The sequence below is a fragment of the Phoca vitulina genome, unplaced genomic scaffold (genome assembly GCF_004348235.1).
Source record: "Phoca vitulina isolate PV1807 unplaced genomic scaffold, GSC_HSeal_1.0 scaffold1, whole genome shotgun sequence".
Lineage (NCBI taxonomy): Eukaryota > Metazoa > Chordata > Mammalia > Carnivora > Phocidae > Phoca > Phoca vitulina.
In genome coordinates this window covers 53,633,850-53,649,582 of record NW_022589704.1, presented here as the reverse complement: position 1 = coordinate 53,649,582, position 15,733 = coordinate 53,633,850, and the positions used below count along the sequence as shown (strand labels likewise).

Here is a 15,733-nt window from a genome sequence, read left to right as displayed (position 1 = left end):
ATTAATATGTTGCCACTTGTTTACAAGGGATAGAGGTACCAGACAGAGATAAGAGAAGCCAGCTAGGGCCAAAGTACACACCTAGCACTCTCAGGTAGGCATCGCAGCTACTGCTTCCGAAGTCATTTTCCACCTTGAACGTGTACTGACCACTGTCTTGCTTCATGACTGACTGAATCCTAAAACTGGCCACGTTATTTTCAAAACTCATCGAAAAATATCTACTGGGCACAATTTGTTTTCCATCCTTCAGCCATTTGACTTTGAGTTCTGGTGTCCCGGCCACCACGCACTCCAGAGTCACTGGGTCTTTCTCAGTGACATCAACAGACTTAGCTTTTTCTAGGATTTGAGCAGGCTCTGCAGTAAGAATTAAAGTGCAAATTAGTTGCGTCGCTAATTCTGCTAGAAATAAGGGGTGTTTATGAGACTGTCCCCACTGACTCAGTCCCCAAGAGAAGAGCTTACAGACCTTGTACTAAAAGGAAAGCGTAACACCTCTCAACGCCCGACTCGTTCTTGGCTTGACATGTGTATCTCCCGCTGTGTCCATTGTCCACAGCTCTGATCTGAAGCGTGGCCACGTTGTTCACAAATGAAATACGAGCATTATCGTCTTCATCCAGAATGTGATCATCCTTGAGCCAGGTTACAGAAATGGGAGGAGAGCCTGCCACCGTACTCTGGAAGGTGGCAGAGCTTTTCAAAACGGTAGTGATGTTTTCTATCTTCTTAAGGAACGACGGTGGTTCTGTGATTCAGTGGGATAGTGGGGGGAAAAGAAGAGGCATAGTTGAGCTTCTCCTCGCCATCATAAAATGAAAGAGCATTAGCCAGTTTGTACGAGGCAGCCTGCTTCTCGTGGTACCACTGACCTTTGAGGGAGACCCGGGTACTGCTGGAGCAGCTGCCACCTTCATTGGATACAATGCACTGGTATTCGCCAGCGTCCGAGGGGTCACACCTGGTTATGTGGAGGTCAAACACTGATACACTGTCGGTGAGGCTATATTTTTTGCTGCTCCGAATCTCCCTGTTATTCTTCAGCCACGTGACCTCAAATGGAGGTGTTCCCGATACTTCACACTCCAGCTGCACATCACCATCTTTCACGACCTCCACGGGCCTTAGCTCCCTGATAAAGGTGGGAGGCTCTAAAGATTCAGAAGGAAGACAGAGACGAGCTTACTCGAGGGAAGACCGGTGGCCTGGCCAGCAGCACAGCCCAAAGAGAAAACGGACCCAGTAACGCACCTCTCACTTTTAATTCAATGCTGCAGCTTGCTGTGCCCGCATCATTATGGGCTTCGCAGACGTAAGTCCCGCTGTTTTCTACCCCGGCACCAGAAATTTGGAGAGTGGCTAAACCATTGATGAAGGAAATGTCATGTTTCTTAACAGCTGTTATTTCATTCCCGTCCACATACCAAGAAACTCTGATTTCAGGAGTGCCTGTTATTTGGCATTCAAACGTTGTCGACTGCCCATCTCTCAGCACTAATACGGGGCTGGGCTTCTTAATGAACTGAGGAGGTTCTAAAGATGGGGAAGAAAGCGTCACGTTGAATATTTTTTAAACAAAGGCCAGCATCGCTTTCTTCAGCCTCTTCCCTCCCCGCCGAGAAAAATCCAGACAAGCAAGCAAGAGAGATGTATGCAGAGACCAGACCTTTTACAAAGAGCGTGGCTTTACTGGTTGCGATGCCAACATCATTGCTTAGTTGACAAATGTAGGTCCCAGAATCGGCAGCTTTGGCTGAAAAGAGCTCCAGGATGGTGGAGGTGTCATCCTTCCAAACTGAGCGAGCTGCTCCCGAGTGCAACTCTTTGTTATCTTTAAACCACTTTATGGTCATGGGCGCAGTGCCACCCACAAGAGCCTTTAGCTGAACCCTTGTATTGGGGCTGACATCTTGGGACTGTGGCTTTTCCACAAAGTAAGGGGGTTCTGGGATGAAAGACAAAGAAGCAAAAGGAGAAAGGAAGGTTTACTTGGGAATGGGGCAACGAGGGTGAGAATTAAGAAAGGAGAGAGCACACCAGTCCTTGATAAGGGGAGATAAAAAAAATGCCAACCTTTGACTGTGAGGTGGCCGCTGCACTGGTTGTGTCCTGCCTTGTTGGTGGCCGAACAAGTGTATGTCCCACTGTCTGTACCCTCCAGCTGACTGATTTCCAAGAAGGCAGTATTGTCATGAAAAGAGAATTTGTATTTCTCACTAGCTGTTATTTCTTGGTCATCTTTGAACCACTGGATGCTGATGGGATGCGACCCGGCCACTATACATTCTAAGTCAATAAAAGACCCTTTAATGCTGTCCATTTTCTTCAGCTTTTTGGTGAACGAGGGAGGTATGATAAGATCTATGCAATGAAAAAGCAAGAAACCAAAAAAAAAAAAAAAAGTTAGGTCAACGCAGCAATTTGTATTTTTGGTAAAATTGTAGGAGATGAGGAGCAAGGAGATGCTCAGTTTCAATACCAACCTAATACGTTAATGCTAGCCTTGCAGCTGCTTCTCCCAACATCATTTTGGACCTCAAAAGTATACTCTCCACTATCTCTCTTTTCTGTAGAAATAATCTTCAGTATAGAGACTGTGTCAGTGACGCTGATTTTGTATTTTTGGCCCAGCGTCAGTTCTTGGCCATCTTTAAACCATCTGGCAGTAAGCTCCTTAGTCCCTGAAAATTTAACCTGCAAAGTGGCTGGGTCCCCTTGGGTGACATCTATAGACACAGCCTCCTCAGTGATTCTTGCTGGTTCTGTAGAAAACAAAGGGATAGGTGTGGGTTGTGAATCACTCCGTTGAAAGGCTCACATCTGCCTTATTTCCTAAAACCCACGGCAAACCTTCTGAACCGACCTTTCACTGAGAGCAATGCAGAACATCTTTGTATTCCTGCATCATTTTTGGCCTGACAGACATATTTCCCATCATGCTTGACTTCGATGCCACTGAGGTACAGACTAGCCACATTGTTCTCAAAGGTCATTCTTATATTATCATCCTCGGTGATTTCATCATTGTCCTTTAGCCACATCACAGTGATTGGCAAGGAGCCCTTCAGAGTGGCCTGGAAGGCAGCGGTGCCTCCCCGAAGGGAGCTGGTACTCTCGATCTTCTTGACAAAGGTTGGGGGTTCTAATAGAAGAATAATTCCCAATCAGTGTCAGCTTTAGAGCAGAAGTGGATTTTTGTTGGAACAAAGAGTTCATTCTAGGGGAGAGCCAGCGCATCACTCGAACTGACACTAACCTCTTAAAGCCACCCGGGCATTGCACGTGCTGCTGCCCACCTCATTGGTCACCCGGCACTGGTATTCCCCAGCGTCTGTGGCCACAAACTTGAGGATCTGCAGACTAACCAGCTGGTCCTGAATGAAGGTTTTATACTTCCTACCACTCCTCAGCGTTGTGTTGTCTTTGAACCAAGTGATCTCGAAGGGAGGTGTGCCTGCCACCTCGGCCAGCAACATGACATCGTATTCCTTCAACACTTCAATTGGCTTAAATTCTTTGGTAAAGTAAGGTGACTCTATAGCGGGAAAGGAATTACTTTGAGTTAATGAGGGGGGAATCTGGGCTAGGGGCCACGACTGTGGTAACACAAGGAGCAAAGTGAACACAAACCTTTGACTATTAAAATGCTACCACAGTGGTCACTCCCAGCTTCATTTTGGGCCTCACACATGTATTCACCACTGTCTTCAACGGCAACATCTGTAAGTCTTAGAACTGCAGTGGACTCCACAAAAGACATTTTGTGTTTGCTGCTCTCCTTAATTTCTCTATCATTTGCAAACCATGTTATTTTAATTGGAGGGGTACCAGTTACTTTGCAGGCCAGCTGGGTGGCGTCTCCCTTCTTTAACAGCTGTGATGGTTCTAACCTCTCAACAAACGTGGCGGGCTCTGCGGAAGGAAGGAAGTTATTAAGAAACATGAGGAAGAGGAAACAATTTATAACGACGGTAGCACAAAGATGTCAAGAAAACCATGCAAACCTTTTACAAATAAGTTTGCACTGCACTCCACGCTGCCGGCGACGTTGCTGATTTGACAGGTGTATGTGCCCGAGTCGGAGGTTTTTACCACGTAGAGTTCCAGGGAACTTTCTAAAGCTTCTTTGGTAATATAGCAGCTTCCACCAGAGACGAGTTCTTTGCCACCCTTAAACCATCTGACTGTGAAAGGGGTGGACCCTTGGAAGGTGCTCTTCAGGCAGACTGCTGAGCCAGGCAGAACATCCTTCGATGCAGGCTTAGTTACAAAACTGGGTGGTTCTAAAGGAGGGGTGTAAGAAAGAATTTCTAAGAGTTAAGAGGCGCGATCTAAGGGAACAAGACTTAATTTGAACATCGTCTATGGTAGAATGAAATGCAAAGTCTCCGGCCAACCTTGCACAATCAGGGCTCCGCTGCTATCTTTGCTTCCCACGGAATTCGTGGCTCGACAAGTGAAACTGCCCGCATCATTCACGTCTACTCTGCTTATCTCCAAAGAGGCCATGCCTTCCACAAAGGCTATTCTGTATTTGTCAGAAGAAGCTATTTCTCTACCATCCTTGAACCAGGACACCCTCATGGGGAGAGAGCCAGCGATCCTGCAGTCCAGCCTACAGGTACTGTTAACAATACTGCCCACGTTGCGTAGGGGTTTGGTAAAAAATGGAGCGATGTCTCGATCTGTTCATGGCACAAGAAGAGAAGAAAGATAAACATGGAAGCGTGCTCGGTGATTTTATTCTTGCTCGTTGGTTGCATTACAAGGGAACATGTAAGCATTGGTTTCTGAAGGTACTAACCTAATACAGTGAATGTTGTTTCGCAGGAGCTGCTGCCCACTTCATTGGAAATCTCAAATGTGTACTGGCCACTATCGTGCAGTTCCGCTGAATAAAATTTGAGCTGGGCAACATTGTTTTTAAAACTTATTCGATACTTTTTACTAGCAACCAAAGGTCTTCCATCTTTGTACCATTTGGGCTTGAGTTCTGGGGTGCCTGTGACCGTATACTCCAGCGTGGCTGGGTCTCCAGCTGTCACCTGGATCAGCTCTGCTCTCTCAACAATTTTGGCAGGTTCTACAATGGTATTAAATAGTAAGCATGACCAAGTGTGCATTAGGGTTCCACTCTACAGGGAAAGAGCCATTCTAAGTTAAAATGTTGCTACACGAACCTTTAACTATTAATTCCCCAACAGATGTTTGGCTTCCGGCTTCATTTTCAGCCAGACAGGTGTATTTGTCACCAAAACTAATCTGAACATCAGGGATGATCAAGACCGCAACACCATTAGAAAAGCTCATTTTGATCTTCCCATCTTCTTTAATGATCTCTTGTCCTTTAAACCAGGTGACAGAGATGGGTTCTGACCCTCTCACGGCAGCTTGTAAGGTAACAGTTTGACCAGCTAGTGCGGTAAAATCATCTACTTTCTTTACAAACGTTGGCGGTTCTAGTTAAAGAAAGAGAACAGACAAAGCTTATCAATTCCCAAACACCTCCGACACCAGATACATTTAAGTGTTTCCTCTCGATTACATTTCTCTTGTCCAATACCACCCTTCCATAGTGTCGGTTAACGAGAAGAATAAATTAAAATTTAAGAAGAGTGACACCTCCGTCTGAGAGAAAGAAGCACAGAAGATACGTGGTTATCAGCAGACAACATGGTCATAAAAGATTATTATGGAACCCACTTTTGTTATTGGAGAGTAAATATTTACAGTCACCTCAGAATAAAGACTGATGAAGGTCACTGACTTTGTCCCCAAGGTCCCAGGTTAAAGCAAAAGGGAAACATATTTTCACGGGTTAGGAGAAGAAGAAAAAGCGCCAGTTCTCCTTCGGCGGGTTAGGAGAGCTATTCCGCCAGTTTGTTAGTGAGGCGTCGTTCCGTGCAGGCACTGACCTTTTAGTAAGTGTGTAGCAACACAGCCACACTTCCCAACTTCATTGGCAACAACACATTCGTATTCACCGACGTCTGCGCTATTGAAAGAAAAGATCTCCAGAGACACCAGAGACTTCTGAGAGAACAACCGGTACTTTTTACTACTTCGAATTTGCTTCTTGTCTTTGAACCAGCTAATTTCAAACGGTCCCGTGCCTGCGATTTCACACTGAAGAAGGGCATTGGTTCCTCTCACTATATCTGCAGGCTCAAGAGTTTTGATGAAAGAAGGAGGCTCTACAAAAGCACGAAAGCGCTGTGTAAGTAAGGTGTCCCGAGCAAGTAAAAAGAAGATCTTTTCTCAGAAAACCCACGGCCTCCGAGTAAACAAACCTTTGATAACTATTTCAGCACTGCACGAGTCACTGCCAACGTCGTTCACTGCCTCGCACGAGTAACTGCCACTCTCTTCAACTCTGACATCCGTCAGATCAAGCACAGCCTCAGAATTGACAAAAGACATTCGAATAGTGTTACTCTCATTAAGTTCTTTGTTATTTTTAAACCAAGTGACCTGGATCACAGGTGAGCCTTTCAGTTTGCAGTGGAGGCGTGCTGATTCACCTGGCAGCATTAAATAAGAGGGATCCACCTTCTTCACAAAGGATGGTGGTTCTACAGGAAGCCAACAAAAAAGAAAAAGGGAAGCGATCTGAAGAACCAACTCCACAAGGGAAAAGGAGACATATGCCACAAGAAGACACAACAGATATCAAATATCTCGATGAAATTTCTGAAAGGGTTGTGGTGCCCTCGGTAGTTCTCCAGGGTTCCACGATTTTAAAACCCTTTCCCGGTCTCTCAATTAAACAAACAAACAAACAAACACAAAAGCAAGTGAACTCTTGTCTTATACAAAAAGCACACTCTTTGTCTTATACAAAAAACAATTGCATAAGAGAAGACAGTTAAGGATTGCCTAGACACTTGAAGTTCTTAGAAGGAATTGTAAGCAAGTTTTGTTAATGGCAGTTTTAAAAGAATAGAGTGGCTTCTGAAGAAGTTTGAAAATATAAAATCTGACAATGCCAAGATTTCCCCAAACCAAAACATTTGCTTGGACGAAATTTAGTAATAAAATGTATGGACTGCATGGTTTGTCAACAGTTTTTCTCCAGCGGCATCCTTAAAGTGAAAAATAACATTCACACATTTCTTACCTCTGATAGTAACCGTTGCTGAAGAGGAGCTCCTCCCAGCCTCATTGGAAGCAGTACAAACATAGGTTCCTGAATCTTTTAGTTTAGCCAGAGGGATCTCAAGTGATGCTATCTTATCTTCAAAATAGATCTTATAATCTTTCCCAGGGGGGAGTTTCTGCCCATCTTTGCTCCATGTTACTGTCACTTTCCTGTCTTCATCTACTTGGCACTCAAGGTGGATCTTCTTATTGATCGCTGATTGCACAGGTTCTAATTCTTTAATGAAATGCGGCTTGTCGATGATGATTAACTCAGCTTGGCAGATGTCAGCTCCAAACTTGTTAGAAGCCTTACAAGAATAAACTCCTCTATCTTGAATTGTAAGGTTTGAGAGTTCTAAACTGTGTTTATTTTCTGCCTCTGAAATCTTGCGGTTAGGGGAAGGTGATAGCGCAGCACCATCTTTCTGCCAAATGGTTTCAATCACGGGAGTCCCTAATACTGTGCACAGGAACTTGGCTGTCTTACCCACAAAAGTTGTAACGGACTTAGGTCTGGAGTAAAAGCTTGGTGGATATGCCTCTGCAAAAGAAATTTTTTTCAACATTATATTCTGTCCCCACAGAAGCTCTTGCTGTAATTATATATTCTAAGAAAGAGAAAAGATGAGTTACATATTTAGATAGACACGAGACATTATTTAAAATAGGATAATTAATTAGATGAAAAGATTTATCAAAGGAAAGGGATGAGAGAGTTCTTTATGGAGGAGTGAGACAGCACTTTCAATATCTCCATTAAAGGAAAGAACAAATGTTGCTTTGTCTAGTGACATTATTATTATTAAAGAGTTTAGTAGCTGATTAGCTGTCTGAATTATCTGATAAGTAATTCAGCTGCTCCTTTAATTCTGTGAATTAGAAGACTGTGTAAAGAAGATAAATAAAATGCACTCGACTCTCTTGAAGAGTAGGGACATTAAGTGATGAGAAGATAGAGTAGTTTTGTGAAGTCTCTCTAAACTTCATGTCAACCATCAGCAAATCCTTCAATGGCCCAACTTTGAATTCATCCCCTAAGTCATTTCAAACTTGTAAAAATATTTAGAGCAGTAATTTCCCATTTCCATTCTGCACTTTGGAGGAAGCCTTTAGGAACCTCTTTCCAATTTAAAAAGAATTCTCCTCCTCCTTCTTTCTCTCTTATTATTTGAAAGCTCAGGTATTAGTCCCCTTGCTGAACTGGCCTAATTTGGGTGAAGAGGTTTTCAAAAGTGTCATTAAGAATACTGCCATGCAGCTGGTTACATGGAGACTCTGATCACAAAGTGAAACCACTAGATGGGTTATCATGGGCCTGGGTTTCAGATTTTTTAATACGTAAAAGAGTTGTGGGGCAGGGAGCTACAGGGAACCCTGACTTTTCCAAGCCAGAAAGATGTGCTGTTTGCCTTTCCTCTTCATGCTTCTATTGGAAAAGACCAAGGGGCTGTCCCACCCAGATATTTAGTGCATGTCTTCTCTCAACAACACAGGGAATTGCTACCCCAGAGTTTACATTCACACTTTCCCTTGGAAGAAGAAAGCAAAAGAGCAAGAGACAGAGACAGACAGACAAAGTAAAGGAAAGCACCACTGATTTTTTTTTTTTTTTTTTTGCTAATGGGGGAATTCAAATACTTGATGAGTGTGAACTACTCAAAAGTCATCTTGTTTGTCAATTAGGAAATTAAGAACAGAATATTTATGCAGTTGCTCTTATTTTTCAAATCAGTAATAAAGACTAGGGTGAGAATCCTAGTTTGTCATCCTGTGTAGCTCCCTGTCCTATTTTAGGATTTAACTTTGGTCTTATGCTCTGGCTTTTCCTTTTTTTTTTTTTTTTTTTTTCCAGTTTGTAATGCTGTTCTTAACTGGTTAACTGGTTGCAAATTATTAAATACAATGGGACATTATTTATTTTTTGGTCGCAACAAACTGTCCTGAATGTGTCATATTAAGTGCCTAGCCAGGCCATGAGGAGTTAGCCAAGATATTTCCACCAAGCTAGTCATTTTAGAGAGAGAGAGAACAAAACAAACCAAACAAAAAAACAACCCCCAAACCAAACTTTCAGGTGCCACTGCTCATTGGATTCCTTGACATTGTTTTCAAAATAATAAGTTATTTTTCTTTTTCCTTTAGCTGCTCTTAGAAATAGGACGGTAAAGAATGAGTTCTCGTCCCACACAGACGTTGCATGACCCAGCCACCATGTTATAGCTTGGCTGTTGGTCTCTCCAGTTGGCAGGACCAGCCCATCCTGCACCTGCACGAAAAGCAAAATAGGCAACAGTGTGACACAGGACAACCACCTCAAGCTGTGTCATTTACCTGTCACAGTTAGCGTGGCTGTGCAGCTGACGCTGCCATACTCGTTGGAAGCTTTGCAGGTGTACTCGCCGCAGTCCACAACCTGGGTTCGCAGGATTTCCAGGGTGGAGACATACTTCGAAGAGCGAACAGAACACTTGTCACTTTCATAAATTTCTCGGCCAGCTTTAAACCACTGGAACCGGACATTGGGGGCACTTTGGACCTCGCAGGTGAATTTGGCTAGGTGGCCCAGAGCTACTTCCAGGGGCTCGATTCTCCTTTTGATCACTGGGGCAGCTGCAAAGGGAAACAGAGGCCATTAGCATGCCTCCTTATCAGGCAGACCACATTTTTCTTTTTCTTCTCACTTTTGTTGCTGTTAATGAAGTAAAACAGTTGAAATTGGTGAGATGGATTGCAGCAGTTGAAGACAAGTGACTGGAAAATGAGAACAATCACTGAAGGTAAAAGAAGACAATAAGTAGCTTTTAACATACTCAATCATTACTTTGCCGTGGATTGTGAAAAACATGATTAAAATGTGATGCTATGGGCTCACATGCATAACAACATGATATATTCTTTAAATATACCATGCTAAGAACACTGTGAACAGCATTTAAAAAAAGTGATACACTAAATACAGTGATGAAGTGAAACAACATCAAAAAAGAAATACAAATAAGAAACACAAATGGACAATTAATCATGGTTATTCTGAATTTAGGGATGAGATTGGCAATTTCAGACAGCGAGGTGTTCACTGACAGCTTTTATTATATATTAAAGTATTTTCTAGTAAATATAAACTAAAAAACATATTGGTATTATGGAACATATGAAAATAACACCTTATTTTAGAAATAAATAGTAACGTAGATAGAATAATGTACTACCCCGTAAGGCAGTAAGGAAAAAGGAGAACTAATAACCATGATTATGTCTGTGCTTTCGTTCTTACTCTACACAAATCACATTGTGGCAGAGGCAGGTAAGTGAACACTCAGTGATGGAAACTAAATCATTACAATCCAGTGAACATTAGAGCTTGAGCCCCCTCATCCTTAAAATCCAACCTCTTTTGACTACAGTGAGTTTGGCCGAAGTTGCTGCGTTTCCCTTGTCGTTCAAGGCCTCACAGGTATATGCTCCTTGATGTTCTTCTGTATTTACTTTGTCGATTATTAGCGTATATGTATTTTGGTCTTGTAAACACTTGAACTTTTCATCTGAATGCACCAGTTTGCTCTCAAAATACCAATTCACCTCTTTGGCATTTGTTATGGATGACGTGAGGTTTACAATATCGCCTTCCTCCACAGTCATGTCACCCAAGGGTGTGTGTATGACAGGACCGTCCTCTTCGACTAAGCTACCCTCAGCTTCCTGTAGCTCTCCTAGGCCAACCTCCCCGGTACCACTTCCAGAGGACTTCTCTCTTTCCTCTGACGGCTTTGGGGTCTCATCCTGTTTTTCATCAGGCCTAGCAGCCGGAGCAACGCCATCAGGGACAGGTGCGGTATCCACAACTTTGACCTGACTTTCCACATGAAAATGGCTGACCTCTTCCGCAGAGACAAGATGTTTAGATTCGACTTCTAGTTCCCAGACTGCTTCAACCTTCTGTGAATCTGAAAAAGGACCCATCTCTTCCTGCAAGCCTGCTTTGGCTCCTTTCTGGATTCTGGGATCCTCTGCTGTCAAGATGTGTATTTCCTCACATATGATAGAGCACAAAGCATCCTTAAGTTCAGTTTTCAAGTTAGCCATTTGAGGATCAATGCCTTCAATAACAATGGTTAATTCTTCCGTTAGAGTCTTCACCGAGGTAATAAGGTAGGTACACAGAATGCGTTTGGGTTCTTGGGTGAAGTTTATGGCCTTCACGGCCACCTTTTCAATGTTCCTTAACCATTCAGAGAAAAGACTTGGTTGCTCACTGGCCACTGCTGCTCGCAAAGCCCTGCGGATCTGAGTTTTGAGGTTTAATCGTTGTTCTTCTGGAATTCCAGGAAGCAAACTCTCTTTAGAAAGAGTGTCACTCGCGTGCACCTCTTGCACACCATTTATCATCATGCGCTCTTTTTTATACTCACTGGCTTGGCTCAGGGGCACGGCCAGGTTGTCAGAATGCTCCTCCTTGAGCAGGACCTGCTTTTCCTCACACGCTAGTGGAAACCTTAAGGACCTGCCTTCCTCAGTCCTGGCTGCAAAATCTTGCCCTGCGCTTTCCAGTTGATCTGCACTTTCCATCAAAATTTCATCTTCTGTGTATGTGTGTTCTGAAGGGACCCGGGTCTCCCAGTTGACCTCAGAGGTTATGACATCAGGACCCTTAAAACTTTCCATGCTTCCCTCAGCTAAGCTCTGATTCAGGGTGAGGGCTCTCTGTGCCTCTTGCTTTGGAAGGGTCACTCTTTGCTCTTTGTCCATTGCACACGCTGTCCTTTCTTTTGGTGACAGCCCTTCCTCAGCCACAGAGGTTGGATATGAATGGGCCGGAGCTTCTTCTACTGCAGGCTGTGGATAACTCCCTTCAGGTTCAGTGAGTAAAATTTGCAGAGGCTCCACCGTCAGTGAACTAATTTCTTCTACAGACATGGCACTTGGGAAGATTTTTTCGGTATCTGATAGGACCACCTGTGACTCAGGCTCTTGAAGCCTTAGGACATCTTCTTTGGGGAGGGTTTTCTGGGACTGGACAACCTGCAGCTGTAAATTGGGAGATGGCTCCTTGATAGGCTGAACATGAATAGTGCCATTGATGGAAAGAAGTGCCCTGGTGCTTTCTGGATCAGGTACATTCTGCTCCAACATGACTGTGGATTGCAACTGCCCAGCCACTAAAGTAACCTGACTACTCAGTTCACTGGTTTTAACAAGATGCTCATAAGAAAGCTGCTGGGTTTCTTCTGCAATTGAAGCAGGTTTCAAAATGGTGTCGTTTACAAAAGCTGCAATTTCCTGCTCTGAATCAAATGCGTCAACTGCAGGACCCTTTAATGACATCTGTGGAAAATCTTTAGTAGCCTCCGGTGTGGGCTCTGCTTTGCTCGGAGCATCAGTCATGTCTGTGTCTTCCAGAAGCCCAAGCAGCTCTGCGGTGCAGGTGGACTCACCCCACATATTCTCTGCTTTACAGACATAGAGGCCACTGTCTTCCCTCTGAGGGTCATTGACAATGAATGTTCCAGAACCATCAGGATTATGAATGATGGTGTAATAAACATTGGTGCAAAGCTTCTTATTTTCTTTGAACCAAGAAACAGTGGGTGCAGGCTCTCCAAGAACCCTGTACTCAAAGACAGCAGGGAGTCCCCGAGCACAGTGAATTGGTGTGAACTCCTTAAGGAAGTAAGGAGGACAAGGACCTTTAAACTTTTCCAGAATTTTTTCCACTGGTTCTGGTTCTGTCTCTTTGTGCCCCTCTCCTTTGGAACTTATTTTTAGATAGGCACTGCATACTGTCTGTCCGTATTCATTACTGGCAATACAAGTATACTCCCCCTCATCCTCAAATTTGGTGAACAGAATGATCAAACTATGATCATTGCCGTCAAAAACAAATTTGTAGTCGGCAGAAGGGGTTAACATTACTCCATTAAAGAACCACTGAATTTTAGGCTTGGGAATGCCAGTGACAGTAACAGACAGTTTAGCCACATCCCCTATGCTTATTTCAGCATTTGACACTTCTTTGATGAAAACTGGAACATGGCATTCTTTTTTGGAATCAAATATAGTTGAACGAATTGGAGGTTCAGACAAAAGTTCAAGTGTTTCATTTCTATTAGATAACTGAAGGCCAGAGCTATAGGTTTGGAATCCTTCTTCCTCAGCAGACAGAAGAGAAATAGAAAACTCTGTATGGGGAAAAGTGATTAGTATTTTACTATCAATTTTATTTAACAGCAACAAAAAAATAGAAGTCAAAAAATTATGCACCAACTGATGGCCTTCCTCTGCTTTATTCCTGGAATCATTAGATTATCTTGAGATTTATAAGAAAGGACATTTCTAAATTTTTAATCTTAGCTCATTATATCACATACTATAAATATTATACTCATGCAAATCCATATCATTTGTGTTAGAGTTTATAAATTTTAAAGCTGTTCTATGAGTTTTTCTCTGTGATATAATCCCAATTATAAAAAGTTTAAAAAACTGTTGCCTATATATTTACAATAAAAGAATCCAGGATTATTTAAATCAATTTCTAAAAAGATCCAGAATTATTATTTATGTTTAGAATTTTCTTAAGAATGATAGCCATTGTCAAACTGAAGACTGATTATTTCCAAAATAAAACACTTATGTTTCAGTTACTGCTTATAAACTGAAGCTATTATTAAAAAGAGGCTATAGGAAATGCTTAATTTGAATTTGTAAGAGAACCACCATTTTTACTTACTAGAAATTCGGGCCTTCGTTGGCCATGTAAATTGCCATATTATTTCAACAAAGCTTTTATAATAAGGCTTTTGTTAAGTCAAGAAAATGGGAGAATCAGGAATGAAAGAAAATAACTCCAACATTAAAAATTGGATTGTACTTTATTGTGTGAGAAATACCTATACAACATTATTGAACAAAAAAACAAAAGAGTGAATAACAGATATTCTTTACATAATATCATGGATGACAGGCATAATTTGATAAGAAGGAATTAGGCTTTTCATTAAATCTGGTAGGAATGTAGAACAGCTCTGTTAGTAATAGTTTTATTACCTTCCCCCAAAGCAGAATTATTATTTTATTAATTCACTCCCCTTGCATCACATGGAATAGTCATGCCTTAATTCCTCTCTGTTCTGGCATAGAAACATTAGAAGGCACAACTCTAGTGTCTATTGGCTATAAATGTACTGGCAAAATTTATCGATGGCATGTAGAATACATACTCAGTTATTTATTATTTCAATTAGTAAGTCACAAAACCATTGACTAATTTCACATACTAATGGTGACCACTTAACTTTACATTTATTACTCATGTCCCTTCACTTGAGCTCCCAAAATATCTGTAAAGGGAATGAATGTGAATATTTAAAATACCCCAACTCACTAATATGTTGAAATATTTTCAGTTGTTTTTCCTTACTTCTAACATGGTATATTGACCATAAAAAATGCAGTAAATAAAATTCAAATGTGCTGAAACATGAAAGGTATAGTTAAAAGTACATGTAGTAGGAGCAGCTAATAATTATGTCTAAACTCTACTACATATAATACAATGAATTCTTTATCCAGCATCAGAGAAATTAATATTTCAGGCTTTTAAGTTATGTGCCATTGAATCAGAAAAAATTCCATTTAATTATCTACAACAATAAGTAAGCCAAGTAAGTTAGACAAGGCTTATTTTTCTTTCTTCAGTCATTTGTTATTCTGAATATCCTCAATTCAATGTATTTGAGAATAAAAGAATTCTAATGAGCAAAATCAAACTCTTCCTTCCTGCAAATTCAATAAGGCATTACAATGTTTTTTCCCTTCTTCCTTCCTTCCCTCTTTTCCTCCTTCCTTCCTTCTTTCCTGAAACAGGTTTTGAGCTGTCACTGCACCAGCCATTGTCCTTTTTGTCATGACCTGAATTTCTAATTTATTGAAACATCCATTTTGTAACTAGGAGTAGAGTAAATCCCTAAGTCCCTAAACCATAGAATTAGTTTTATTCCAGAGATTTATGATGTGATATATTACATTATATCTATACTTATTATCACAGATACAGTGGTCTCACTGGTTGAAACAGAAATGATTGTTCCACAATAGTATATCTATCTGGATGAGTTATGGTGACTCAAAACAGGTAAAACAGATGTTTTAGGGGGGTAGGGTGGGGAGGGGTGTAAGCCTGACTGCTCTGTCTGTATTCTGCACATTCTCAATTGCTCTTTGAATTTGGAAGGCTTTAAGGGAATCCTACTGTGGGAATAAAAAATTGATAGATGAAAGAAACAAACATAATTGAATATATGAATTCTTTTGAAAATTAAATTTAAATTGCTTAACTTTTTAGAATTAAAAACAATATGTTTAATATGATCATGATACATAAAAGTTGTTCAATGCAGAGGACAAATCCAGCTGTTAGGTAACAGTGAGTAATTCAGAGTTGGAGGGAGTAAAGATTCATAACTTCATTACTATATTCTATTATTTTCTCATCATTTGTTGCAAAACAAATTTATCCTAAATTATATTAAGAAAAGTTACCACTGGGATGACACAGAATCACGGAGTTGAACAATCACCTCTGAGGTCTTTT

The 15,733-nt window shown here is 41.5% G+C and overlaps 1 protein-coding gene across 1 annotated transcript in view; it reads right to left on the bottom strand.

Moving 5' to 3' along the window:
• TTN (titin) overlaps positions 1-15,733 on the bottom strand; it is a 269,983-nt gene that overhangs the window by 191,117 nt on the left and 63,133 nt on the right. The window contains exons 46-64 of the mRNA XM_032407124.1: positions 10,533-13,319; positions 9,475-9,753; positions 7,121-7,684; positions 6,294-6,575; positions 5,919-6,197; positions 5,184-5,462; positions 4,808-5,086; positions 4,401-4,688; positions 4,008-4,286; positions 3,634-3,915; positions 3,260-3,538; positions 2,867-3,145; positions 2,487-2,765; positions 2,077-2,364; positions 1,670-1,948; positions 1,255-1,536; positions 876-1,154; positions 473-751; positions 82-360 (exon numbers count right to left, since the gene is read on the bottom strand). Coding sequence (XP_032263015.1) covers positions 82-360; positions 473-751; positions 876-1,154; positions 1,255-1,536; positions 1,670-1,948; positions 2,077-2,364; positions 2,487-2,765; positions 2,867-3,145; positions 3,260-3,538; positions 3,634-3,915; positions 4,008-4,286; positions 4,401-4,688; positions 4,808-5,086; positions 5,184-5,462; positions 5,919-6,197; positions 6,294-6,575; positions 7,121-7,684; positions 9,475-9,753; positions 10,533-13,319 — 8,121 coding nt within the window. The remainder of the gene's footprint in view (positions 1-81; positions 361-472; positions 752-875; positions 1,155-1,254; positions 1,537-1,669; positions 1,949-2,076; positions 2,365-2,486; positions 2,766-2,866; positions 3,146-3,259; positions 3,539-3,633; positions 3,916-4,007; positions 4,287-4,400; positions 4,689-4,807; positions 5,087-5,183; positions 5,463-5,918; positions 6,198-6,293; positions 6,576-7,120; positions 7,685-9,474; positions 9,754-10,532; positions 13,320-15,733) is intronic.